The 27011-nt window shown below is 42.9% G+C and overlaps 1 protein-coding gene across 3 annotated transcripts in view; it reads left to right on the forward strand.

Moving 5' to 3' along the window:
• Positions 1-27011, forward strand: part of ttll4 (tubulin tyrosine ligase-like family, member 4) — an 80896-nt gene that overhangs the window by 44020 nt on the left and 9865 nt on the right. For all 3 annotated transcript variants that reach the window (XM_080199537.1, XM_080199540.1, XM_080199538.1), the window contains exons 7-16: positions 2490-2566; positions 3245-3439; positions 5130-5212; positions 10573-10701; positions 11726-11848; positions 13683-13781; positions 17105-17239; positions 22886-23002; positions 24319-24406; positions 26205-26415. In XM_080199537.1, coding sequence (XP_080055663.1) covers positions 2490-2566; positions 3245-3439; positions 5130-5212; positions 10573-10701; positions 11726-11848; positions 13683-13781; positions 17105-17239; positions 22886-23002; positions 24319-24406; positions 26205-26415 — 1257 coding nt within the window. The remainder of the gene's footprint in view (positions 1-2489; positions 2567-3244; positions 3440-5129; positions 5213-10572; positions 10702-11725; positions 11849-13682; positions 13782-17104; positions 17240-22885; positions 23003-24318; positions 24407-26204; positions 26416-27011) is intronic.

The following is a 27011-nucleotide window of genomic DNA, read 5'->3' on the forward strand; positions in this document are numbered from 1 at the left end:
CGACTCCACAAGTGCAACATATAAAATAGGATAAAAGTAAGCTGATGATGAGGAGCAAATTAAAAATTTTCTCCTCTCAAAAAGAAAAGAAAAATTGAAGGGTTGAACTCCTTTTGATGTTTCCGATGACTGGAAGAGGGTCAGCAGCAGGGGAATGAGTTGCACCTGACATTGGACAGGTAAGATAATGGAGCAGAAGGAAAGGTCCCTTCCAAAAAGTAAAATCTGAACAATCCGAAGAGTTAGACCACAAGTCATCGGAGCAAAATTAGTTCACTCGGCCCATCAAGTCTGCTCTACCATCCAATCGTGGCTGGTATTTTTCTAATCCCCATTTTTCTGCCTTTTCCCTATAACCCCTGATTCCCTTATTAATCAAGAACTATCTATCTCTGTCTTAAAGACACTCAATGACTCAGAGTTCAGGATGTAGAACTCACCACATGCTCAGTTATTGTGAAAAATGGACCTTGCATTGCATTAAAATCTACAGCCAGTCATTTCATTGGCTCCCACTGGAAAACAAAACTAGACCACTTGTTATCAAAAAAAAAAGTTACTGCACAGATTCTGGTAAGCTAGCAAAAATGACAGGGATGTTTGGTGCCTTTGTTTCTTTTGACGAAGAATCCAGAACTGGAAGTCTTGGGGCTCAGAGCAAGAGCAGGCAGAAAGGATTGGTTTAATTTGGCACCATGTTCGGCACAACATCGTGGGCCTGTTCCGTACTGTTCTATGTATTGTGATTCCAGAGGATTTTATAGTCCCCGCTTTTCTGAATACTATTGGCAAAACTTTCAATTTATTTTGAAGATAGCTCAATTTGTGGAAACCTTAAAATATCTCATGGGACAGTGTGAATTTGGTGATTCTCTGGATGATACAATTCAACATTGTGGACTGAGGAATGAGGCTGAACAGCGGAGATTTCTAATCATGAAATATCTTAAAACAGCCTTAGAAATAGCCACTTTGATGGTGCTTGCTGCTAAGCAAGCTTCTCAGCTCAGAGCAGGCATGAGGATCCATAACATGGGCACCTCCCAGTGGAATTCCATTCAGCAACGGTTATGCCAATGCTGTGTAAAAACAGGCCAGTCACGGGCTAATTGCTGGTACAGAGACAGCAACTGGAAAAACTGGGAAAATTGGTCACATAACACAAGCTTGCTGGTGGAAATCAGCTTCTCCAGGGCAGATTGTTCGAGTAAAAAGTCAGAATACACGTGAAAGGAAAAATGAAATGAATTCCACAAAAGAATTCACAATGTGGAAGAGGAAAATAATCTCGACAATGACCACACACATGAATCTGATGAGGACTTATAATTAAACGCACTTGGAATTCAAAGAGAAATTGAATTGGGTGGCACAGTAGTTAACCATGGACCCGGGTTCCATTCCCGGCTTGGGTCATTTGTCTATGTGGAGTTTGCACGTTTTCGCCGTGTCTGTGTGGGTTTCCTCCAGGTGTTCCAGTTCCCTCCCACAGTTTGAAAAATGTGCTGGTTTGCTGCATTGACCCGAACAGGCACAGGAGTGTGGCAACTAGGGGAATTTCACGGTAACCTCATTGCAGCGTTAATGTAAGCCTTACTTGTGACTAATAAATAAGCTTTAAATCACCGTTTCCTACATTATACACCAGCTGCCAAATTTGTACTCACTTAACCTATCCTACCTCAGTTTGCAGACACCTTATATCTTCAAAACTTTCCTCTCTTATTACCAGCAAAGTTCAACCATACATTCAGTCCTTCATTCAAGTTATTGATATCAATTATAAATAGTTTAGGCACCTGCACTGATTCCTATAGTGCTCCACTCATCACATCTTGCCAACTCAAAAATGACCCATTTATCACTACCCTAGTTCCTGTCACTTAACCAATCTTCTATCCTTGTAATATGTTACTCCCTACATCATGAGCCCTTATTTTGCCTAGTAAGCATTGTCAAATGCTTTCTGGAAATCTAAGTGCAGTACATTCACAGATTCCCCTTTATCTATGTTGCTTGCTTGCTTTCTTAGAACTTTGATAAATTTATCAAACATAACTTCCCTTTCGTCCAACCATGTTGACTCTGCCTGATTGTGTTGCACTTTTTGAAGTGCAATGCTATAACCGACTTAATAGATTCCAATATATTCCCTGAAACAAATGTTAAGCTGACTAGTCTGAAGGTTCAGCGTGACAAATGGTTTCTGGTGTGAGATACTATGTAGCAATCTGTCCCTACATGAGAAATCAGCAGAGGAGAGAGAGATTTGTGGCAAGGATAGATAAATTTTTGGACAGTAAAGGAATTAAAGGTTGTGGTGAGTGGGCGGGTAAGTGGAGCTGAGTGCATGGAAAGATCAGCTGTAATCTTACTGAATAGCAGACCAGGCTCGAGGGGCCAGATGGCCTACTCCTGCTCCTAGTTCTTTTGTTCTTTATGTTAGAAACTTGCCTTAAAGTAGAAAATTCATGTTTTATACATTTCAGAATGTTATGATTGGCTGGGCTGCTGGGGACATCACATGAAATCACCGCTATTCAAGACCCTCCGGGAATATCAGAAGGTAAGCAGTGGGAAATTCAAAATCTTCACAGTGCTGGCCTCTTCCTTCTGTGCAAGCTTTTTTTAAATATTTGTTGAAATGTTTAACACAAGCACACAATGATGAAAATCTGAGATCGTAGAAACAAGACAAAAGTGGATGACTCTTTGGGGCCATTGAGCCATACTGAAGTTTTAATTTTCCTTTGCCCTGTACACAATTTTACTTGTAATTTTGGAATTATTCTCCCATTGTCCATGCCTGCTATACCCTTGCCCTAAAATGAAGCATCAAGAGCCAAAGCAATGTCTTTCACAAAGACTGAGTGGCTTGATCCAATTTTAGCATCAATTTGCCTTTTATGACCCTAATCCTGAATAGATCGAAGAACTGTGTTCCTCCAATTCTGGTGTTGGGGTACTAGTACTAACTGACAGGAAATGCAGAGTTGGACTAACTGTAGTTAATGGGGTGTCTCAGGGATCAGTGCTCAGATCTGAACTATTTGCAGTCTACATTAATGACTTGGATGATGGAACAGAATGTATTGTTGCCAATCTACTGGTAGTATAAAGATAGGTGAGAAAGTAAGTTGAGAGTCAGAAGATGGATATAGATCAGTTGAGTGAGTGGGATAAAATGTGTTAGATGGGACATGCCTGTGGCAGAAAAATTAATTCTCTATATTTTCCTTCCTAGTTGAATCATTTTCCAGGATCATTTCAAATTGGGCGCAAGGACCGCTTGTGGCGTAACTTGTTAAGAATGCAGGTGCGATTTGGGAAAAAGGAATTCAACTTTTTCCCGCAGTCCTACATTCTCCCGCACGACATCAAACTGTTGAAGAATGCCTGGGGCGATAGCACTAGCAGACAGAAATGGATCATCAAACCGGTGAGTTAAGTCAGCAAGTTAATTGAAGATGTTTGGAAAAGGAACCAGAAGAAAGACAGAATTTTTTGTTATGCAGCACGTTATGACCTGAAATGCCTTGACACTCGGTGCAAGCAGGTTCATTATGAACTGAATTGGGTTTGCGCTTGAAAAGGGAAAACATTTTTGGCTGTGTGGAGAGAGCAGAGATGTGATCTTCCTTCCTGGTTTGTGAATGTTGACGATAAAGCCAACATTGGTTGCACATCCTTCATTGCCCTTGAGAACGTGGCGGTGGTGAGCTGCTCCTTTGAACTGCTGTGATTCATTTGGTGCAGGTATACCCAGAGTTCTGTTAGGAAGGAAATTTCTGGCTTTTGTCCTTGCAATAGCAAAGGACGGCAATATAGCTTCAGGACAGGACATTGTGTGACTAGGAGGAGAACTTGCAAGTTGTGATGTTCCTATGTATCTGCTGCTGCTCGTCCTCCTAGGTTGTAGAGCCTGCAAGTTTGGAAGATACTGTTGAATGAAACTTGTTGAATTGCTGCAGTACATCTTGAAGATGGTGCACATTGCCGTCATTGTGCCCTGGTGATAGGAGAAGTGAATGTTGTAGGAGATGATGGGATGCCAATCAAATGGGCTACCTTAATGCTGTCACTGTTGTAATGGAAGAAATGTGGCAGCTAATTTGTGCACAGCCAGCTCCCAGAAACAAAAATGTACAATAACTGGATAATCTGTTTTTGTGGTATTAGTAGATCAGTGTTGGCCTGGACACCACTTTGATAAAAGCTACATAAAGTCATCCCAAGCCATTCCATCCCTCTAATACCAACCCCTGTACAGTATTATGAAATAGTTTGTCACCAGTTCAAAGTTAATAGAATTATTCCTTAGCTGTTTTCCTTACCTCTCTAGATCTATTCCTGCTAGAATGAAGGAAATTCTCAGGAACAGTTAGGGATCGGTAACACATGCTGGCCTTTAAGTGATGATCAGATTCCATGAAATAATTTTTTAAAAAAGTAACTTTGACTTGTGTGGTGAAGAGTTGGTGACAGTAGCTCCCAGGCTGCAGCTGACTAGCATGAGGCAATAGAGAACGCAGCTCCATCTTTCTGTGAGAGCATTGGAAGCTTGGACACATTCAGAATATAGTACTATATTACCATAAAATCCCTAAGTGCAGGAGAAGGCCATCAAGTCTGCACTGACTGTATTGCAGGTTCTTTGCCTCTGCAGCATAGCATAGTGCAGTCTATCACGACTTCAACGTAATTACTGGTTGAAGCCTATTTCAAGTAAACTTTTCTGGAAACTGCATTAAATGAAGGGATTAGGAAAAATTAACCATGAGTATATTCACCAGATAAATTGAGTTGGGGTGAGTCCTTCTCCTTTCCCTATAGTTTTGAACTGTCAGTTTTCTGATGCCCTATTCCAGGTATTTACCACCTTTCGTTTAACTATATACATCGGGAGTAACTGGGGATCAGAACAGAAGCTTGGGCTACCCTATCCACTTGTGTAGTTCTAAGTTTGGAATGCAACTGTTTATACAGTGGGTCAAGATAGTAATCACATCAGAGAAGCAAAATAATTGCTGTTTTGAAATATAGCACTCAGACTTTAATAGAGAGATAATTAGACTGCTATCTATTGGCATGCTGATTTTTTCACCCCTTCTGTTTTCTTTTTAATATAGCCTGCATCTGCCAGAGGAATTGGCATTCAAGTCATTCACAAATGGAATCAAATCCCCAAGAAACGACCTCTGCTGGTTCAGAAGTAAGAATTTATTTCTGTATGAAGTGTGCACATTTTATATATTCAAAAGATAAATATGTGAAACATGTAGGTCTGCATACATTAAAATAAAGGCAAAATACTGCAGATGTTGGAATCTAAAATAAAAGCAGAAAATGCTGAAGAAATTCTGCAGGTCTAACAGCATCTGTGGAGAGAGAATAGAGGCAACGTTTCTGCCCTGACTAAGGGTCATCCACGCTCAACATTGGCTCTATTCTCTCTCCACAGATGCTGTCAGACCTGCTGAGTTTCTCCAGCATTTTGTTTTTGTTGTAGGTGTGTACACATGCTGGTTTATGTTTATATACACATTCATTTATACAACTGATGTATAAATCTGTGTTGTATTCTATGCATGCTCATCAACAAGGTTATGAATACCATACTGTGGCTTTAAGTGATTGTAGAAGTTATGGAAAATTGACGGAGGTAAAGTATTTTGTGGCAGTGATGACCAAGGAAAGTATATGTCGAAGTAGATGATGCGGGGAGGAAGAAATATAAATGGACGCTGGATGGAAATAACAATGGCACTCAAAAGCTGCACTGCACTCTTTTTGATATTGTCTCTGGATTGGAACATGTGAATTTCTTAAGCAAAGAGAGTGGTAACGGTAGGAAGTTATTTATTCATTCATGAACGTGGTCGTCGTTGTCTGGTAAGCATTTATTGTCCACCTGTAGTTGCCCTTGGAGGGCAGTTGAGAGTCAGCCACATTGCTGTGGCTCTGGAGTCACTTGTAGGCCAGACCATAAAACATAGCAGCAGAATAAGGCCAATCGGCCCATTGATTCTGCTCCACTATTCAATCATGGCTGATATTCTCGTTCCCATTCTCCTGCCTTTTCCCTATAACTCCTGATCCCCTTATTAATCAAGAACCTATCAATCTCTGTCTTAAAGACACTCAATGACAGGGCCTCCACAACCTCCTGCGGCAAAGAGTTCCATAGATTCACCACTCTCTGGCTGAAGAGACTCCTCATCTCTGTTTTAAAGGATTGCCCCTTTAGCCTGTGGTTGTGCCCTTTGATTCTAGCTTTTCCTACTATTGGAAACATGTTCTCCAGGCCTTGCAATATCCTGTAAGTTTCAATAAAATCCCCCACCCTTCTAAACTCCAACCAGAGTCCTCAAATGTTCCTCATATGACAAGCTCTTTGTTCCAGGGATCATTCTTGTGAACCTCCTCTGGACCCTTTCCAAGGCCAGCACATCCTGCTTTAGCTACAGGGCCCAAAACTCCAAATGGGGTCTGACCAGAGTTTTCTACAGCCTCAGAAGTACATCCCTGCTCTTGTGTTCTAGCCCTGTCAACATGAATGCTAACATTGCATTTGCCTCCCTATCTGCCGACTGAACTTGCATCTTAACCTTAAGAGAATCTTGAACAAGGGCTTCCAAGTTACTTTGTGTTTCTGATTTCCTAAGCTTTTCCCCATTTAGAAAATGGACTATGCCTCCAATCTTCCTTCCAAAGTACATAACCTCACACTTTTCCACATTGTATTCCATCTGCCACTTTGCCCACTCTTCTAGCCTGTCCAAGTCCTTCTGCAGCCCCCCTGCTTCCTTAATGCTATCTGTCCCTCTAAATTGTTGTATCTTCTGTAAACTTAGCAACAGTGCCTTCAGTTCCTTCTTCCAAATCATGAATGTATATTGTGAAATGTTGTGGTCCCAGCACTGACCCCTGAGACACACCACTAGTCACCAACTGCCTTCCTGAAAAAGACCCCTTTATCCCCACTCTCTGATTTCTGCCTGTCAACCAATCCTCTATCCATGCAGGATCTTACCCTTAACATCATTGGCTTTTAACTTATTTAACAGTTTCTGATGCAGCACCTTGTCAAAGGTCTTCTGGAAATCTAAATAAATCACTTCCACTGGTTCTCTTTTATCTAACTCCCTTGTTACCTCCTCAAAGAACTCTATCAGATTTGTCAGACATGACCTTCCCTTGATAAAGCCGTGCTGACTCAGTCCTGCTTTATCATGCATTTCCAAGTACTCCTCGATCTCATCTTTAATAATGGCCTCTAAAATCTTGCCAATGACTGAAGTTAGGCTAACCAGCCTATAATTCCCCGTCTGCTGCCTCCCTCCCTTCTTATCAGCAGGTGTTAGCTGCTTTCCAGTCCTTTGGAGCCCTCTCTGCCTTCAGTGATTCATGAAAGATAACTACCAATGCCTCCACAATTTCCTCAGCTATTTCTTTTAGGACCCTGGGGTGTAGTCTGCCCGGTACAGGTGATTTATCCAACTTCAGACCTTTCAGTTTCCCCAAAACCTCCTTAATGACGACTACCACACTCATCTGTGCCCTCTGATTCTCCTGAAGCACTATAAAGACTGATGCAAAGTAACTATTCAGTTCTTCTGCCATTTCCTTGGTCCTATTATTACTTCTCCAATCTCATTTTTCAGTGGTCCAATGTCTATTTTTGCATTGCGTACCTTTTTATATATTGGAAAAAACTCTATCTTCTTTTATATTACTAGCTAGCTTACACTTATATTTCATCTTCTCCCCCTTTGTTGCTTTTTTACTTGTCCTCTGCTCACTTTTAAAAGCTTCCCAGTCCTTTGGCTTCCCACTAATCCTCGCTACTTTGTATGCTTTTTGTTTTGCTTTTATGCTCTCTTTGACTTCCCTCGTCAGCCATGGATGCCTTGTCCCCTCCTTAGCATATTTCCTCCTCCTTGGGATGAATTCCTGTGCCTCCCGAATAACCCCCCAAATCCCCTGGTAAGGACCAGGTAAGGATAGCAAATTTCCTTCCCTAAAGGACATTAGTGAACCAGATGGGTTTTTTCGACAATAGTTTCATGGTAATCAGTAGATTCTTAATTTCAAATTTTTCTATTGAATTCAAATCCCACTTGGCAGATGATGGACTTTGAATCCGGGTCCCTGGAACATTAGCTGACTTCCTGGATTAATGATAATACCACTCGACCATTGCCTCCCCAGTTGTGGGAAAAGTTGCTGGAATCTGTCTTTGGGGGAGAGTGATGATCGCTAGGATGGATTTGTGAGTTGATCAGAAAGTTGGTATGGGTTTGTGAGGGGTAAGTCGTGCCTTACTGTTTTGGTTAAATTTTTTGTAGAGGCCACTAACATAGTGGATTGGTGATAATGTATAAAAGCTTGACAGATGGACTTTCAGGAGATGTTTAATGTCTTCAGGTAAGAGATTATCAGCAAAAATAAAAATGCATGGAATTGGAGTTAACCTTGTGATGTTGATTGGAAATTAGTTTTGGTATAGGTATAGAGAGCAGGAATAAAAGGAATATTCACTGGTCGGATGTGACAAGTACTGTTCCCCACATCTGTACTGGGATGTCAGCTTTTCACCACATAACTTGGATGAAAGATTAAAATGTTGCATATTCATGTTTGAAGATTACAGCAGATAGGAGGCACATCAAGTTATATAGCTGGCAGCAGGAGGTTGCAAAGGGTTAGAAACTGTGGGGAAAAGCTATGACAAGTGGGATGCATTGTGCAGGAGGGTGAATTCCACCAGTTTTTTTAATGTATGACTAATGAATTGAACTATGAATAATGGTTAGGGGCTAGGGTCTGTGTAAGTTTTGTTACCCATGTTCCTGAATTGCTACAATTCTGGGCACAAGTACAAAGTGGTTAATTTATTGTTGGTTTTGTGTCAAGCAGGCATACAAAGGGGTGGAGGCTATGCTTTGTTTGTACTCTGTGGTCAGGTGCTATGTATTCCATTTTGGCACGGTCGCGGATGCCCAGGGAGGTTATCCAAGCCTCTGAGAGGGTACAATGTGCAGATTCACAAGCATTAAACCAATAATTAAAGGAATAAATTAAAACATAGGCCAATTAACTCCCTTTTTTGATGTCCTGGTTGAGAGATCTGCCAGTGAACTCTCTACTATGGTTTACCACAAACCTACCTTCACTGGTCAGTGTACATGTTGGGATTCTTACAGTTCTACGCAATATAATCTTGATCTTATTAGCCATCCAGTAAATAGGACGTAATCCATTTTCTCACCATGCAATCTTGCTGCTGAAATAGGGCTCATCAAAGACTGCTGGATAATGGCTACCCCAGTCAGATCATTTTCTACTGTAGTGCAAACTCCCATAAGGGCCTAAGGCCTTGTTTTCATCCAAGAAGAGATTCCACTCTACCTCAGATTGCTCTGAAAGGACAAGGTGTCTCAAATATTTGAGCAACAAGTGAAGCTAGCTGTGCGGTAGCAACATTAATGCTTTTGCCGCTAACTTGAATCTGCCTTCAAGTCAATTAAAGGACCAGTGTGACTCTAGACGTGTAGGTCATGTGTCCCAAAGACTGGTGAATTATGTCAAACAGCAAGTCCCCCTCTGACTGTTCGTAACATGCAATGTACAGACTAGACTGTGCCCAATCAGCGCATGCTTGCCACGTTCAAAATGGTGTCCAACATCAGATGCAAGTCCGCAATTGGATGTCATTTGCTAAATAATCCTCAGTGTGCTAAGAATTATGTTGATAACCAATTTAAAATTGTCAATCAAGCTCACTGTGTAGCGCATTGAATTATTATAAGCTACATATATTAATGCCAGGGCCCTGATCTTTGTAGACAGAACATGTATACACATTGCATCTGTTTTACTGAAACACAATAATGACATTCCTCATGGCAATGCCTCAACTAAATGAAGTCAAGCTGTCTAGTTTTAATGTCAATTCTTGGCAGTTAACTGTCAGTCACCATCAACTGATGCACTCTCCGTGGCAATGTATCTAAATCAGAGTGCACTTGCCAATCAATCATTACAGTCTCCTCATATGGTATAAATTTGCTGTCTGCCTTGGATTTGTATTCTTGCAAAATGTCCTGATTCAAGACAGAAATCTTTGACAAAAAAGTGTTTGTTCTTTTCAGCAAAAAACTTGGTTTTTCTTCCTTATGTTTGGTAAGCTGTAAGTTAACTGAGCTGTTTAAAATGATGAAGGCTATTTCTTCAGGTGGCGCAATTCAAAACCAGAAAGGTCTATAAGCAGAAATAGTGGTTAGGAGTGAAATCAAGAAAAACATTTCTGTGCTCAGGATAGTGGATGTCAGAAGATCTCTCTTCCCCACCCAGCTTGTATCTCCCAAAAAGATATTAATATATTCAAGGCTAAGATCAGTGAAGTGAAGCAAATTTCCAAATGCAGTTACAGAATCTCGAAATAAAAGATAAATGTAATCTGTTCTGTCAATATAAACTTGCAACTGTTAACAGCGTGTTAACATCACTTATGTGGGTAAGCACAGTGAGTCCTGCATTTATTTTCAGACTTAATTTTCTTTACTCTAGATACTTGCACAAACCCTACCTCATTGGCGAGAGCAAGTTCGATTTGAGAATTTACGTCTATGTGACTTCTTACGATCCTCTTCGCATCTATGTGTTTACAGACGGCTTGGTCCGTTTTGCAAGTTGCAAGTAAGTTTAAGTAGAAGGTCGCTGTTTGCTGGCGTGCAATTTGGGTCTGGTGGGGCATGTGTCAAGATGTAGGGTTACTGCATGTCCTTATGACTGGTCCCACCTGAAGTACTAATCTACTTTTCACGTCATTATTTTTACCTTTGATATTTTATGCAACTTGAATTCAATTTAGAGTTTGCGGTCCTGTCACTCTTACCATACTCTCCTCCCCAAACTACTATAAATCAGCAGGGTAATACCAGTTATTTGTAGTTGCTCTAGGGATGGTGCTATATTCTGTCAGTCAGCTGCAGATGCAGGGGATTATTTTAACCACGAGTGAACAGTGATTGTCCTCCACAGCTTTCAATTTGGTGTACTGTTCACTGCTCACAATGTGGTACTCTCAATTTTGTAAGACTGAATGTAGATTGGGTGACTGCTTTGCCAGTCACTTCTGCTCAATATGCAAGCCTAACCCTCACTTTCTGGTTGCTTGCTATTTTAATCCACCATCTTACTCTTGCGCTTACACTTCAGACCTCTGCTGCAGTTTTGCTTCAATGAAGCTTAATGTAAACTCAGCGAACAACGCCTCACCTTCTTATTTGGCACTTTACAGCCTTTATCGCTCGTCAATTATTTCAGCAATTTTATACCATAAACTCTGACCCCATTCTGATTTTTTCTTGCCCTGTGCTGTTCTGAATCATGTTTTTCATGCTTTTGCTTTTAGATAGAGCTGGTCATTATTTGCCATTCACAGCCACTCTGGGCCAGCGTTTTATTTCTTTATTACAGCCATTACCAATCCCTTTGCCTTTTATTCCAGTACATATTCGTCTCCCACCACCTACCCTATCCCAGGGCTTTCCTTTACTTCAACAACACTACACCATCTGGAATAAAACAGTCAGTGGAATAATATTACTGCAGTCTTGTACAACTTCCTTTGATATTTGACTCTGATATTTTCATGGTGATTATTCCTTCTGTACTGCCATTGTTTGAAAGTGGTGTTATTTTCTGTTGTGTTGCTCAGGTATTCGTCTTCCATGAAGAGCCTTGGTAACAAGTTTATGCACCTTACAAACTACAGCGTGAATAAACTGAATGCAGAGTACAAGCCCAACAGTGATGGAAAGCTCTGTCAAGGTCACAAATGGTAAGAGTGTAGGAATCTTAGCTTAAAGACTGAACTTAGTAGCTCATGTGGAAAATAGGTGCATTAAGAGTGTGATGGAATGCACTTTACTTGTCAAAGCTACACAGGTTTGGGCAACACTCAAAGCCTGACATCATCCAGGGCAAAGCAATCCACTTGATCAGCAGCACTCGGCTATCCTAAACATCTGCTCTCTTCATCACTGGTACACCATGGCTCCAGTGTGTAGTAGCCATAAGAAACCTTGCAGCACCTTGCAAACATGTGACATCCATTGCTGAGTAGTTCAAGGGCAGTGGGTACATGGGAACAGCATCACCTCCAAGTCACGTGGCCCCCTCACTTGCAAGTAAATCACAGTTCCTTTCATTGTCACCAGGTCAGAATACTGGAGTTCCACTCCAAACATCGTTGTGGGCAGCACCTTCACCACACAGACTGCAACACTTCAAAAACAAGGCAATCTACCACACTTTCAAGAGAAATTGGGGCGGGTGGCAATAAATCTCTGCCTTGCTAATGACACCCACATCCCGAGAGTATGAACAATTTTCCTTTTTTTTTTAGAAGAAAGTATTCTTGTACAGCCCAGAACCAGGGATAATTCAATGGCAGATGGAGTTTAATTTAGATAAATGTGAGGTGATGCATTTTGGTAGATTGAACCAGGACAGGACTTACTCAGTTAATGGTAGGGTACTGGGGAGAGTTACAGAACAAGAGATCTAGGGTACAGGTTCATAGCTTCTTGAAAGTGGAGTAATAAGTGGACAGAGTGGTGAAGAAGGCATTCAACATGCTTGGTTTCATTAGTTGGAACATTGAATACAGGATTTGGGATGTCTTATTGAAGTTGTACAAGACATTGGTAAGGCCACACTTGGAATACTGTGTACAGTTCTAGTCTCACTAGTATAGAAAGGATATTATTAGACTAGAAAGGGTGCAGTAAAGATTTACTGGGATGCTATCAGGACTTGATGGTTTGAGGTTTGAGTTTTAAGTAGAGGCTGAATAGACTGGCACTTTTTTCTCTGGAGCGTATAAGGCTGAGGGTGGTCTTATAGAGGTCTGTAAAATAATGAGGGACATAGATTACTAGATAGTCAGTATCTTTCCCCAAGATAGGGGAGTTTAAAACTAGAGGGCATAGGTTTAAGGTGAGAGGGGAGAGATACAAAAGTGTCCAGAAGGGCAATTTTTTTTGCACAGTGGGTGGGGTGAGTGTCTGGAACGAGCTTTTGTCTCTAGACAGTTGCATGGGTAAGATGTGTATAGAGGGATATGGACCAAACGCGGGCAATTGGGATTAGTTTTGGGGGTTTTTTTAAAAAAAAGGGCAGTGTGGACAAGCTGGGCCAAAGGGCCTGTTTCCATGCTGTAAGCGTCTATGATTCTATTTGCCTACTATCCTGGAGGGTGCTACTTTACAGTTTAAGGAAACTAGAAAACAAAGCTCAGCAATGACACCAGCCTGGGTGGGCCCAAGAGGTTTTGTGGTGCTGCTGAGCCTTTGTAGCATGTGGCATTGCTTTCCTTTCTCTCCTATCCCAGGTATTTCGCAAATTTCAAAATTTCTATTGCTCGCTCTGCTTTTTAACTTTTCTTGACTATTAAGATTGCGCTTCTCTGAATTTTCTCTTCCTACTCCTCTGCTCTTTCGTATATCTTCACTCTGCTGACATTGGGACTGCCTTCAAAACTACCTGTCTCCCTGTCTACAATCTATAAACCTTTAAAAACCTACACTAGTGTCAATGTGAGACTACGCGTGTTAGAAGAATTCAGGTTCATTTTTCAGTCTGTGCTGATTTTTCTCTGTGATTCTGTCTAGGAGTCTTAAGGCATTGTGGGCATACCTGAATCAGAAGGGAGTGAGGACCGAAATACTGTGGGAGCAAATGAAGGATGTGATTATCAAAACCATCATAGCGTGAGTAATGAGGGGGATCTTATTGGGTAACAGCCAAAAACTGCAAAAATTGGAGATCGTAGCTGCAAGTTTTTCCATTGTGTCTTCTAAGCAAAGTCAGCATTTTGCCATATTATGTGTGTGTGAGTGAACGTGTGCAGTGAGGAGAATGTGTTCTATTTAAGGTGCGATTTTCCTTTCTGGCAGCATACTTTGCTCAAGTTAAACATTCAGAAGGTTCAAGCCACAGCTTCTCCCCTGGCCACATCCTCTAACCACTGAATCTGGTTTTCGTCCCCAGCCACTGGCTGAAGCTCAAACAGACGATTTGTAGCCTCAGCATGTTATTTGTGCTAGAGAAAAGATGTAACTAACAGCTTGAGTTTGGAAACAAAGGAGGCCAGAGTATCTTGTGTGCTCCTATCTTAGTCGATCTGCTGCTGATAACTTCATTGATGCATTTATGAACTCTAGACTCACCTATTCTAATGCTCATCGGGCTGAACACTCAACCCTGAGGTCACTTTTTCATTCAAAGTCTTTCCTGCTGCAGCCTTGCCTGCATTAAATCATGGTGTCCCTATGTTTCATATTAAACATTCTCAACACTATAAGATATAGGAGCAGAATTAGGCCACACGGTCCATCCAGTCTGCTCTGCCATTCAATCGTGGCTGATATTTTATTCATCCCCATTCTCTTGCTTTTTCTCCATAACTCCTGAACCCCTTATTAATCAAGAACCTATCTACCTCTATCTTAAAGGCACTCAGAGACCTGACCTCCACAGCCTTCTAGTTTTTCATACCAGTAGAAACATCCTCTCCACGTCCATTCTATCCAGGCCTCGCGGTATCCTGTAAGTTTCAATAAGGTTTCCCCTCATCCTTCTAGACTCTGAGTGCAAACCCAGAGTTCTCAACCGTTCCTCATACGACAAGCTCTTCATTCCAAGAATCATTCTTGTGAACCTCCTCTGGACCCTTTCCAAGGTCAGACGCCCATCCTTAGATATGGGGCCCAAAATTGCTCTCAAACTCCAAATGGGGTCTCACCAGAGCCTTATACAGCCTCAGAAGCACATGCTCTTGTATTCTAGCCCTATTTAATTGCTTTCATGGTTTTGCTGCTCTTTACTTCTGGAGCCTCCTCCAGCTTTACAATCCCACTCAAAGCCTTCCTCTGAGTCTTGACCTCTTATCCATTCTCCTTTTTTTCACCCCAGCATTGGAAACTATGCTTTCAAACTTGTTTCCTTAAACCCTACTGCCTCATCACCTCACTCTCCTCCTTTATTCCTCCCCATTAAAATTTTGGTTCATTCCTAATGTTTCTTGTGCTCAGTTTATGATATGACTCTATGGAAATGCCGTAGACTATTTTTCTGCATTGAAGACCCAAGTTGTTTCCTCTATCCTATATTTCCTGTCTTGGGTCATATTGGCTTGGCTCAGACGCTTTGTTGTTGGATAATTGCAATTTCAAACCTTCTGTCAGATTCGAGCATGTAAAGGCTAACTCTCCAGTTTGTATTGAAGGATTGCTCAGTCGTCTGAAACGCTAGATGAGACTAGAATCTCTCTTTTTGGCTATGTAAATATTACAATGCAGTGTTCAGAGAGGAGCAGGGGATATGCGAGTCCTGGGGAAAAAATCCTTCCTCAGTCAACATCTCCAACTAAAAGTCAGTCATTTGACTGCAATTGTTTTTGTAGCAGTCGCTATACTTCAGAACAATCCCTTGCTTTAATTGAGCCTCTAAGTTTCCATGAAATGTTGTTTTCAGGTGAATATTTGAATTAGGGAACATTAGCCCTCTCTTTTATTGTCTTGTATTCCATTCTTATTTTTGCCATCGTCGTATATCTACATGTATAATGGAAACATCCTCAGATTAATTTGTCTTGCTGCAATTACTCACTCCTTCCGGGGTAATGCTGCATAGACATGTAATGATATGTCAGGAGCCGCAGATACTAAGCAGACAGTAGAGAGCAGTTAAACAAGGTTAAAAAGGTAAGATTTTAATGAAGAATGATTTTAGAGGAGCGAGGAATAACAAACCACTAGAGCTTTAGCAGAAGAATTTCAGTGTTCAGGGTTATATGTGGATTGTTTTAACCTGTTATCATGTACATTTAATGTTTATGCACATGGGAGATCAGGGGAAGGGTAAAGCTGACGAGTTTACTGGCATGCTAAAATCTGACAGTTCTGTCAGGCTCTTTACAAATAAATAACCTCATTTTGGAGTTAGAATTTCCTCTTTGTTTTTGTTGGCAATTGTGCAAGTCTATACAATGGAAAGATAGATTCCATTATTTGATAAATTTGCCTTGGTGTCTGCAGAATTCAGGAGTGAGAGATGGTGTTTGCACGGAACGCATAGGATACCACTTGGCAAGCCAAAGGAGGAGGTTTTTAATGGTGTGGTGTACTCTTAAAGGAGCATTAAAGCTCTAGTGTGAATTGAACTGCATTAATTATCATCATTTGTGAGACACCTCCAATTTGTAGCACTAAAGTCATGAGTGATTAAACTTTTCCATCTGAATTTGGTATTGGCGAAAGGTGTTACGTAAATACAAATTGTTGTTGAAATTTTTGGAAAACAGGCCATTCTTCCCAGCTGGCAAATGCAGATGTTCATAATTCACACAAGCTTCCTTCCATCTTGTCTCTTGCCACCCTGCTCCCATACCCACGTTTCCATTTTCCTTTGTGTGCAGCACACCCCGCCCCCCCCCCTTTAATGTTTCATTGTTATCTGTTTCAACTACCCCATGTGGTGCCTCTTCTACATTCTGAACACTATTTGATCTGTTATTAGTTATCATTTTACATTTCTGCTCTGGACTTGCTCCATAACATTAATCATCAAGTGTGAAGCACTTTGGACAGCCTGAGCATCTGAAAGATGTAACATAAGGAAAAGTTTTGTCTTCTCCTCCTAGTCCAAGAGAATAACGCCAACAGTAGCTTACCTCTTGCACCAGCGGGGAAAGAAAATCCTATGATTAACCGATAGGAAGCCCCTCTACTTAATTCCTTTGGGTGGAATGCAAAGTTTTCCTGTGAAATCTAGAAATATATTATTTAAAAAATGTATTAACCACGGCAGGAGTGTTTGATATTTTCCACAATCTGGCCAGAAAATTACTCTGCCTCTGTCTATAGGGGTGAGAAAGCCATTGTGACTGACTGCAGCATAAAGCATCCATGTAGGAATTTCATAAACACTGTTGAAAAGTTCCAAATAGCTTTTCTTAAAAAAAAGTTATTTTCTTTTTAACTGGTTATAATTGGTTTCAGTTTTTATTGACATTTGTGATCTTTCGCTGCAGCTCGGAATCTTATGTGAACGGCCAAATACATTTATACGTACGGAATCGTTACACTTGCCACGAGCTCTTCGGATTTGACATAATGCTTGATGAGAACCTGAAACCATGGGTTTTAGAAGTCAACATCTCCCCAAGGTACAACTATAACATTGCAGTAATTAACCATTGCAGAGTAATTAGTTTTTTGAGGAGCTAACCAAATATGTTGATGAAGGTAATGTGTTTTTAATATAGTCTATCGGGATTTTAGCAAGGCTTTTGAAAAAGGCCCCTCATGGCTGACTGATCAAGAAAGTAAATGGCCCACAATTTCCAAGGCAGAGTGGCACATCGGATTCAAAATTAGCTGAGAGGCAGGAAGCAGAAGGTGATGGCAGAGGAATGTGTCTGTGACTGGAAGTCTGTTTCCACAGGGCTTGGTGCTGGGGCTGTTGTAATTTATGGTGTACGTTAATGATTTGGACTTGAATGTAGGTGGATATAATCAAGAAGTTTGAGGATGACATAAGAATTGGTGATTAATAGTGAAAATAGCTGTAGACTGCAGGAGAAAACAATGGATTGGTCAGGTGGGCAGAGCAGTGGCAAATTCAGTGCACAAAAGAATGAGGTAATGCAGTTGAGGAGGGCTAACAAGGCAAAGAATTACACAGTGAATGGTAAAACCCTACCAAGCACTCTGAGGATTGGAGGGACCTTGGAGTGCATATCCATAGAAGGCGGCAAGGTGCATAGGTAATGTTGTTAAGCAGGTGGCTATTCAGCTCATCAAGCTTGTGTCAGTACAAGGGCTATTGACACTCCCTACTCTTTTCACACAGTCCACATTTTTCTTTTCCTTTTCATATACTAATTTAATTTTCTCAAATTATTATTAATTATCTTTCCACCACTCTTTAAGGCAGTGCGTTTTGGATCAGGATGACTTTTTGTGTGGGGAAAGAAAAGTTCTTTCCTTTGGGAAAAGAAAAGCTCTTGGGCGGGATGGTGGCACAGTCATTAGCATTGCAGCTTCACTGCTCCAGGGATCTGGGTTTGATTCCTGGCTTGCGTCACTGTCTGTGTGGAGTTTGCACATTCTCCTTGTTTCTGTATGGGTTTCCTCCCACAGTCCAAAAGATTTGCCGGGTGGGTTGAATCACCATGCTAAAATTGCTCCTTAGTGTCCTCGGATGCGTAGGTTAGAGGGATTAGCAGGTAAATATGGGGGTAGGGCCTGGGTGTGATTGTGGCCAATGTATACTCGATGGGCCAGATGGCCTCTTTCTGCACTGTGCAGAGTCTATCTATTTGCATTGTCTCCCTACTGCTGGTTTATATCTTCAACTGAGCCCTTTGGTTGCTGACTCACCCATCAGTACATAATGCAAGTCTATTCCTTACATAAAGGTGAAGCTCTGTCTGAGCACAGGTCCTGGTAGAAACAGCTCAGAGCCAGGTGCTAAATTGTTATTCCCATGCTCGGTCCTTGTGTTATAGTTTCACACAGTCAAAATCCAATAACGGGTTTCTGCCTGTAAGCAGTAGTAGATTGCAAAAGTGAATTGGATCCTTACTTGGAGGGGAAAATTTGCAGGGCTTATGGGGGAAACAGACTGATTTGTATCTCCTTTCAGCAAGCCTGCACGGTTTGGAATGGCTGTATGATTGTATAATGCTGAAGGTTTTAGTCCTCTGTAACTGAGGTGAAAGTGCCTGGCCATGAGCTGAAGACCATTTTCCAATCCACTTTTTCTGAGGTATTAAATTGTTATCAGAAAAAGTTAATTGTAATGGAAATGTAGCATATTCCTTTTTTTTTCCCTGTAACCTTAGTGGTGCCAGTGTGTTCCATGTGCTCAGTGCAGTGTAGGAAACAGGTTCTTTGAAAATATTCAAAAGGGACTTAGATTTCTTGGTGCTCAGCAGAAATTTACTACGATGGTTAAAAAGGACTGTAGGAGGAGAGGTAATAAGCCGTGGATAACGAAGGAGGTGAAGGAAAGTGTTAAATTAAAAGCGGAGGCGTTTAGAGTAGCTAAGAGTAGTGGGCGAGAAGAGGATTGGGAGAGGTTTAAATGTCAACAAAGATTGACAAAGAAGTTGATAAAGAAGGGTAGGAGAAACTATGAAGCTGGGCTAGCGCTTAATATAAAAAAGGATAGCAAGAGTTTTTATAAATATATAAAAAGGAGGAGGCTGACTAGGGTGAACGTTGGACCCTTAGAGGATGAGAGGGGGGACTTAGTGGTAGGGGATGGGGAAGTGGCTGAGGTCTTGAATAACTTTTTTGTTTCGGTCTTCACGGAGGAAGACGTGAATAATTTGCCGGGTGTTAGCGATGGAAAGGTGGTAGGACTGGAGGGTCTCAATGACATTATTGTTACTAGAGAGGCGGTGCACGACAGACTGGAGGGGCTGATTGTGGACAAGTCCCCAGGACCGGATGGAATGCATCCGAGGGTTCTGAAAGAAATGGCGGAGGTGATAGTGGATGTCTTGGTGGTTATTTTCCAAACGTCGCTGGATTCCGGGGAGGTGCCGGAAGATTGGAAAACGGCTAATGTTACGCCGTTGTTTAAGAAGGGTGCCAGGCAAAAGGCGGGGAATTATAGGCTGGTTAGTTTAACGTCTGTTGTAGGTAAAATGTTAGAATCCGTCATCAAGGAGGAAATAGCGAGGCATCCTGAGGGGAATTGCTTGATAGAGCAGACGCAGCACGGTTTCGTTAAGGGGAAGTCGTGTCTGACAAATTTATTGGAGTTCTATGAGGATGTGTCTAGGGCGGTGGATAGAGGAGAGCCGGTGGATGTGGTCTGTATTGATTTTCAGAAGGTGTTTGACAAGGTACCTCACAAGAGGTTATTGCAGAAGGTAAGGGGGCATGGAGTTGGGGGTAGGGTGTTAGCGTGGATAGAGGATTGGTTGTCAAATAGGAGGCAGAGAGTGGGGGTTAATGGGTGCTATTCGGATTGGCGGATGGTGACTAGTGGAGTGCCCCAGGGGTCGGTGCTGGGGCCTCAGCTATTTACCATTTATACAGATGATCTGGAGGAGGGAACCGAGTGTATGGTGTCGAAATTTGCTGATGACACCAAGATTGGTGGAACAGCAAATTGCGCGGAGGGTGTGGAGAGTCTGCAGAAGGATCTAGATAGGCTGGGTGAATGGGCCAGGAACTGGCAAATGGAATTTAATGTTGGCAAGTGCGAGGTGGTCCACTTTGGTAGGAATAATGGTAGGAAGGACTATCACTTACGTGGCGAAAAACTGCAGCAGGCGACGGTGCAGAGGGACCTCGGGGTCCTTGTGCATGAGCCGCAAAAACCCAGCCTGCAGGTGCAGCAGGTGGTCAGGAAGGCGAATGGGATGCTAGCCTTCATAGCGAGGGGGATTGAATATAAAAGTAGGGAGGTCTTGCTGCAGCTGTATAGGGCATTGGTGAGGCCGCAGCTGGAGTACTGTGTGCAGTTTTGGTCGCCGTACTTACGCAAGGATATTTTGGCCTTGGAGGGAGTGCAGAGGACGTTTACTAGGCTGATACCGGAGTTGAGGGGGTTGAGCTATGAGGAGAGGCTGAATAAACTAGGCTTGTACTCGTTAGAGTTTAGAAGAATGAGGGGAGATCTCATTGAGACATACAAGATGATGAATGGGATGGATAGGATAGAGGTGGAGAGGCTCTTCCCGCTCAGAAAGGACACTAGGACTAGGGGGCACAGCCTCAAGATAAAAGGGGGAGCGGTTTAGAACGGAGTTGAGGAGGAACTTCTTCACTCAAAGGGTGGTGAATCTCTGGAATTCTCTGCCTGTTGAGGCTGCCTCGCTAAATATTTTTAAGACGCGGGTTGATGGGTTTTTGATAAGCAAGGGGATTAAAGGTTATAGGGAGAGGGCGGGAATGTGGAACTGAGCCACGACAGATCAGCCATGATCTTATTGAATGGCGGGGCAGGCTCGAAGGGTTAGACGGCCTACTCCTGCTCCTATTTCTTATGTTCTTATATGCTGCGTACTGAAAAGGCATTTGTAGAGAAGAACAAGAGAGTGGGGTGTTAATGTCTTGTCAACTATATTAAATTTAAGAGAAACGGGCAAATTTATTATTTTTGAGCACGTATAAGTAGGGAATAGCTGGGACACAAGGCAAATGAGCTGGTGAGCCATGAGACAAGTAAGTAATGAAAAGTAATTGTGACTTGGTTTCACCTTAACTATCCAATCTTGGATCCTATAAGAATGGGGCTAATCAGATGGTTATTTCAAAAGAGCCCTGCACAGGCTCCAATGCTGTGTGGTTCTGTTGTCTGCTGCAGTCTGGTTTGGTTCTGTTGTCTGCTGCAGTCTGGTTTGGTTCTGTTGTCTGCTGCAGTCTGGTTTGGTTCTGTTGTCTGCTGCAGTCTGGTTTGGTTCTGTTGTCTGCTGCAGTCTGGTTTGGTTCTGTTGTCTGCTGCAGTCTGGTTTGGTTCTGTTGTCTGCTGCAGTCTGGTTTGGTTCTGTTGTCTGCTGCAGTCTGGTTTGGTTCTGTTGTCTGCTGCAGTCTGGTTTGGTTCTGTTGTCTGCTGCAGTCTGGTTTGGTTCTGTTGTCTGCTGCAGTCTGGTTTGGTTCTGTTGTCTGCTGCAGTCTGGTTTGGTTCTGTTGTCTGCTGCAGTCTGGTTTGGTTCTGTTGTCTGCTGCAGTCTGGTTTGGTTCTGTTGTCTGCTGCAGTCTGGTTTGGTTCTGTTGTCTGCTGCAGTCTGGTTTGGTTCTGTTGTCTGCTGCAGTCTGGTTTGGTTCTGTTGTCTGCTGCAGTCTGGTTTGGTTCTGTTGTCTGCTGCAGTCTGGTTTGGTTCTGTTGTCTGCTGCAGTCTGGTTTGGTTCTGTTGTCTGCTGCAGTCTGGTTTGGTTCTGTTGTCTGCTGCAGTCTGGTTTGGTTCCGTTGTCTGCTGCAGTCTGGTTTGGTTCCGTTGTCTGCTGCAGTCTGGTTTGGTTCCGTTGTCTGCTGCAGCCCGGTCCGGTTCCGTTGTCTGCTGCAGCCCGGTCCGGTTCCGTTGTCTGCTGCAGCCCGGTCCGGTTCCGTTGTCTGCTGCAGCCCGGTCCGGTTCCGTTGTCTGCTGCAGCCCGGTCCGGTTCCGTTGCCTGCTGCAGCCCGGTCCGGTTCCGTTGCCTGCTGCAGCCCGGTCCGGTTCCGTTGCCTGCTGCAGCCCGGTCCGGTTCCGTTGCCTGCTGCAGCCCGGTCCGGTTCCGTTGCCTGCTGCAGCCCGGTCCGGTTCCGTTGCCTGCTGCAGCCCGGTCCGGTTCCGTTGCCTGCTGCAGCCCGGTCCGGTTCCGTTGCCTGCTGCAGCCCGGTCCGGTTCCGTTGCCTGCTGCAGCCCGGTCCGGTTCCGTTGCCTGCTGCAGCCCGGTCCGGTTCCGTTGCCTGCTGCAGCCCGGTCCGGTTCCGTTGCCTGCTGCAGCCCGGTCCGGTTCCGTTGCCTGCTGCAGCCCGGTCCGGTTCCGTTGCCTGCTGCAGCCCGGTCCGGTTCCGTTGCCTGCTGCAGCCCGGTCCGGTTCCCTAGGTCAGGGTTACTGTGACCGACAGCACACAAACATGAGAACAGTGTCCTTGAGCGTAAACTTGCTGAAATTGTTTCAACCCATGGAACATAAATGGTTTTAAATTTTTATCAAGGTTTATTGGGTTTTCCAGAGTCTTAAATGCTTTACAGTTAGTCCATTTTTGGTGCTCAGTGACTTAAATAAGATCACCCCTTTAAAATGGTTTTCATCTTCTTGCTGAGTTGATGTAACCTTTAATCATCTTCTTAACCTCTTGCACTCAGCCTACATTCAAATTCCACGCTGGATGTTACCATTAAGGGACAGATGATTAGCGATCTTCTGAATCTGGCTGGATTCGTTATTCCTCATAAAGAAGACGTAACTCCAACCATAAAAAGGTAAATCAGTGTTTCTCATCTTGACAAGTTCTGCTTCGTAGTGCTCTCTGAATGGATGAGTCAATGGTTCCATCTCAAGTCTGTATGTGACTTTCCTCAGTAAATGACAGCATTTCTGAGACAATTTACAGTTTGCTCATCATCTAAATAATGTCAACAAAGTGACTCTAAATTTGTCTTTTTTTTTACAAAGTACCTATGCTGTTTTATGAAGTTGCTTAATTCAAGTAGCGTAATTACTTTAAATTAATTGAAGCATCCTGTATTTAACCACACAAAGTGCTAAAGGATACGGCTGGTTAGCAGGAAATTGAGATTAGGTTTATCAAATACAACACACACATGATGGGAGAGTGTAGAAGGTATTGATTGTGCTGCAGCAGAATGACCCCTGAGTCAGTCAAAAAAAGTCTTCCCTGTTTCAAATAAATAACAGCAAATTACTGCGGATGCTGGAATCTGAAACCAAAAGAGAAAATGCTGGAAAATCTCAGTAGATCTGGCGGCATCTGTGGGGAGAGAAAAGAGCTGACGTTTCGAGTCCAGTTTTTCAAGGGTAAAAGGCATAGAAAGTTGGAGATATTTATACTGCAGGGTAAGGGAATGCTGCTTCTCTGTAGTGATACCACAAAGTGTGAAGGCAAATTCAGTCTCGTGGATCTCAACAGTTTACAAAATCTTCAAAATTTCCATAAAATATGGGGGTGATTCACCCCCAAAAAAAACGAAGTGCTCAACAAGTGGGAGATTTTCCCCCGTTTTCTGGGCATACTTAGTCTGTTGAATCTCTGGCACTCGGCATCACAGAGTGCCGCAGGGGGATTCACGCTGATAAGGAAGGGGCGGGGCCTGAACCCACCCTAGAAGCTGGCGGCATGGTGCTCAGCGGGCCACTGCGCATGCGCCGACCTGTCAGTAGCAAGATCAACATGTGCGCACTGGCCCTGCCCCTTATCTGTCGCCGGCCTCCTGATCACTGACTTCCTGACCCCCAAGAGCCTGCCTGTTTCCCAGCCCCCCTCTTCCCCCGATCGCCAGCCTTTCTGCCCCCCTTCCCACTTCCATACAATACTAATTGATGTTCTCATAATAGGCCACAGGATGGAAAAGGTAGGGAAAGGTGGAAGTTGGTGCAGTAGATGTTATGGGTGATTATTGTTAGCGCAGGATAGAAATTTATGCTGAATCCAGCTGTACTGCACCTGAGCAGGGAGTGCATGACAGTGGCACAAATGGAAAAAGGTTTCAATTCCTCAGCATTAATGTCCTTTTTGAGTACAGTGAATTAAACCTTGCTTTTTTTTCTCGTTCTGTAGTTCTCCAACATCGCCAAAAAGCAATGAACTTTCTCCAGACGAGAAACTGAAGCGAGTCTACTACCTGAGCCAGAAGTCGCCTCCTTTGGTAATTAATCTTTTCATTGCAGAAGTGTAAAGAGACAAGATATTACCATCCCTGATATAACAACTGATCATTAATTATATATCTCACACTGTTCATTCATTTTGAACAGTCTGAATTCTATTTGTTAGAGTTTGCTCCTTCTGTATCTTGTCATCTAACTGTGTGTAATTGAGCAGGTGCAGCAACTTGATGCTCCAGTATACTCAATAGAATGCACTGTTAACAAAAGCCTGATGCACTTTTTCACCAAAGGCTTTGCCAGTTTTAAGATTTGGGTTTTGCATGGGTCGTTTTAAAAGAACATTGCTCTCCATATTTTCCATCTTTTTTGAAAGTTTTATTTATTACTCATAAGTAAGGCCTACATTAACACAGCAGTGAGGTTACTATGAAATTCCGCTAGTCACCACACTCCGGCGCCAGTTCAGATCAATGCACCTAACCAGTATTTGGGAGGAAATCGGAACACCTAGAGGAAACCCATGCGGATGTGAGGAGAACGTACAAACTCTGGACAGACAATGAAGCTGTGAATCGAACTTGGCTGCTTAGCGCTGTGAAGCAGCAGTGCTTGCCACTGTGCTGTCCACTGCTACCATGCTGCCCAAGCCGGTGTTAGGTAGAGGGAATGAGTCTGCTGTTTGTCACTGGCTTCCTCTCATCTGGTTCTTGGCACGTTAGGTACTCTGGATGCCCATACACCTGTTGCACATATGTCCCTGGTACATCAATCGCTGTGCATTTCTTTTCATGCACATCTGGAGAATGTAATGTTTGATGTCATTCTGATGAATAGACATAAGAGTTGTTGAATTTTTTGGTGCTTAGAGTGTAAATTAAGTGAAGAGAAGGATGTTTGATTCTGTGTGTCAGCCAGTCTATCTCCATGGTCTTTGACAATCAGACTGGGTCACAGAATCTCTACAGTACAGAAGGAGACCATTCAGCCCATTGAGTCTGCACTGACCACAATCCCACCCAGGCCCTATTCTCATAACCCCACTTATTTATCTTGCTAATCCCCCTGACACTAATGTCAATTTAGCATGGCCAATCAATCTAACCCGTACATCTTTGGGGTGTTGGAGGAAACTGGACCACCAGGAGGAAACCCACACAGATACGGGGAGAAGGTGCAAACTCCACACAGACAGTGATCCAAGCCAGGGATCGAACCTGGAGCACTGGTGCTGAGAGGCAGCAGTGCTAATCACTGTATCAACCACCATGCCATTGGTTGCACTAACAAAAACAGTTGTTGCTCACTCAGATCCAGTTAACTTCATTCAAAATGCATTCATCACCAAGCTTTGTGTAAAGATTCCAACAGTACTGTTAGTGGAGAAACCCAGGTCTAGGCGATGGGTCAATGTTGTTTTGGATAGGGGTGGGCTGGGGAAGCAGAAAAGCTGCTCTGTTAGATGAAGTAATGTTAAGTTGACAGATCTTTGAAGATTGCAAGAGAGTGCTGAGAACCAGCATGGTTCTGAAATTCCAATTACAATAGCAGACAATGCAGTGAGTCTTTATTTGAACATGGCACAGAACATACAGGGTAACATTGCACTGTACTACCTCTTTGCATGTGTGCCGTTGAGGTGCTAATTCTCATAATGTGCAATCTGCTCAAGGAAATCAGACTGACTGAGGGTCTACAGTCTAAATGTTGCCTCGTTCACATTACAAATGCTAACGGATAATTGTATTTTGAACTTATACGAAAGACAGAAAGGTGATGATTTGATTTTTAATATAGATTTTATATATTTATAGCTATGATTGTTATATAATGTTTCAGAATTTCTATTCCTCTCTGCTGGATGTTCTTACCCCCGATGATATCCGGATGTTAATGGAATCCGAGGATGAGTACAATCGACGGGGACAATTTGAACGGGTGTTCCCTTGCCAGCACTCAACCCGCTATCTCCAGTTCTTTGAGCAGCCCCGTTATTTCAACATGTTGCTTGATCTATGGGAGCAGAAGTATGGTCAGAACAGACAGGCAGGTACTGTGAAATGTTTTAAAGTTGTCTTCCTTGGAGCTGCCTGGGGAAGAAAGTGAAGAACCAGCTCCCTTCTGCTAAAACCTTGCCCCAGATTTGCATTGCACTGTGAAGTAGATGCTGATTGCCATTACCAGACCTATTGGGTCTTGGTGGATGCCTGTTTTCTGTTGTACATACTGTGGAAATTAGATAATGTCTGAGAGACTAGGAACTTGCAAAGTAAGTCGAGGGGATAATAGGTAGGTGAGGGAGCAGTAGATGAAACATAGAAAATAGATGCGGGGTTAGGCCATTCAGCCCTTCGAACCTGCACCACCATTCAGTGTGATCATGGCTGATCATGCACTTTTTCAGTATCTTGCTCTTGTTTTCTCTCCATACCCCTTGATTTCTTTAGCCACAAGGGCCACATACAGCTCCCCTCTGACATATCTAAGAAACTGGCCTCAACAGCTTTCTGTAGTAGAGAATTCCACAGATTCACAACTCTCAGCGAAGCTCTTATCTCAGTCCTGAATAGCTTACCCCTTATTCTTAGACTGTGACCCTGAGTTCTGGACTTCCTCAACATTGGCAACAATCTTCCCGCATCTAGC

Source organism: Carcharhinus amblyrhynchos, chromosome 11 (genome assembly GCF_965287045.1).
Source record: "Carcharhinus amblyrhynchos chromosome 11, sCarAmb.v2.hapA, whole genome shotgun sequence".
Lineage (NCBI taxonomy): Eukaryota > Metazoa > Chordata > Chondrichthyes > Carcharhiniformes > Carcharhinidae > Carcharhinus > Carcharhinus amblyrhynchos.